General features: G+C 40.0%; 1 protein-coding gene across 1 annotated transcript; it reads right to left on the bottom strand.

Annotated features, from left to right (window-relative positions):
* Positions 1–251: 251 nt before the first annotated feature.
* Positions 252–1,184, bottom strand: LOC126080165 (olfactory receptor 4C13-like). Its single transcript, XM_049891448.1, has one exon. The coding sequence runs from the start codon at positions 1,182–1,184 to the stop codon at positions 252–254; it is 933 nt and encodes a 310-aa protein (XP_049747405.1).
* Between the last annotated feature and the right edge of the window lie 544 nt (positions 1,185–1,728).

Raw genomic sequence — 1,728 nt, 5'->3', positions numbered from 1 at the left:
ATTTTGATTCTTCTTCCTCCTTGTGAAGATAGAGGAGGTCAGAAACCACCTCCATGTCATCCTTGCACAAAGGTTCTATGGAAGTTAAGTGATATAGGTGAGAAAGAGCTACATATATATATATATATATATATATATATATATACACACACACGCACACACACAAAAACATATACATTTTTACACATACATGTATGTAACATAAAACAAAAATGTAAAGATTATGATAGAAATAAAATCTTCATATTGGGTCATTTATGATCTGAAATTACATTTCTTGTCAATAACATTTCGATGTTAGTTTTTACTTCTGCATTCCTTACTGTGTAGATAATGGGGTTTAACATGGGAGTGACAAGAGTATAGAATACAGTTATGGCTTTATCCATGGAGAAGGTGGCTACTGGTCGCATATACATAAAAATACAGGGCACAAAGAACAAGACAACAACAGTGATGTGGGAACCACAGGTAAAGAGGGCCTTTTTCCTCCCTGCAGAGCTCTGAGTCTTCAGGTGATATAGGATGGCAACATAGGATATCGACAACATTGCAAAGGTTATTACACAGATTACCCCGCCATTGGCAGCAATCAAGAGACCAACAAGGAAAGTGTCTGTGCAGGCAAGTTGTATCAGTGGAAAGACGTCACACATGAAGTGATCCATAATGTTGGGGCCACAGAATGGGAGCCAGAAAGTGACAAGAATCTGTTCGATAGAGTGGAGAAAACCCACTGTCCAAGACACCCTGACCAAAAGGCAGCATACATGGTGGTTCATGATGGTCACATAGTGCAGAGGTCTACAGATGGCCACATAATGGTCATGGGCCATGACCCCAAGGAGGGCAACCTCAGAACCACCTAAGAAATGTTCAATAAAGATCTGTGTCATGCAGCCATTGAAGGAGATGGTTTTTGTCTCAGAGAGCAAGTCAGCTAGCATTTTAGGAATTATGGAAGAGGAGTAGCAGGCATCTATCAAAGATAAGAAGGCCAGGAAGAAATACATTGGGGATTTCAATGTCTGACTGCAGATTATGGTGACCACAATGAGCAGGTTTCCTGAGACGGTGACAATGTAGGTGATAAACAACACAACAACTAGAATTCTCTTCATCTGAGGATTCTGTGTAAGTCCTATTAGAATTAAATCAGTCACATTCATCCTGTTTTCTTTCATTTCAGTGCTGATGATGGACACAGAAATTGCGATTATCCTGTAAAGACAACATTTTTAATAGCAGGGTCATGAGATTTTGGATTTGCAAATAAGACCAAAGCATTTTAAAAATACAAACTCTTTTCCTTTACGGTGTACAAGAAGAGAAAAAAACGTAATTTCTATTTTACAAAAAGATTAGAACCACTGAGGCTGTCTAATCCAGCTTTTTCTATTGGTGCTGGAATGCCATCTACAACATCTTGTGACAAGTGGTCACTGGGCATTTGCTGGAGGATATCCAGACAGAGGGATCTCATCATGTAATAAACCTAATTCCTTCTCCGCCAGCAAGAAATGTTAGGGAACTCATCTATGTGTGGGTGTGGAGCCCTGGTGTCACAACAGTTAAGCACTTGGCTGCTAACCGAAATATTGGCAGTTCAAACCTATGAGTCACTGTGTGGGAGAAAAGTCCTCGCCATCTGCTCTCATAACGATTTCAGCCTAGGAAACCCTATGGGGCAGTTCTACTGTGTCATATAGGGTCACTATGAGTAAAAAT

This window comes from Elephas maximus, chromosome 7, assembly GCF_024166365.1.
Source record: "Elephas maximus indicus isolate mEleMax1 chromosome 7, mEleMax1 primary haplotype, whole genome shotgun sequence".
In the NCBI taxonomy this organism is placed as follows: Eukaryota; Metazoa; Chordata; class Mammalia; order Proboscidea; family Elephantidae; genus Elephas; species Elephas maximus.
The sequence above is the reverse complement of the archived record's forward strand: the minus strand, read 5'-3'. Positions and strand labels throughout refer to the sequence as shown.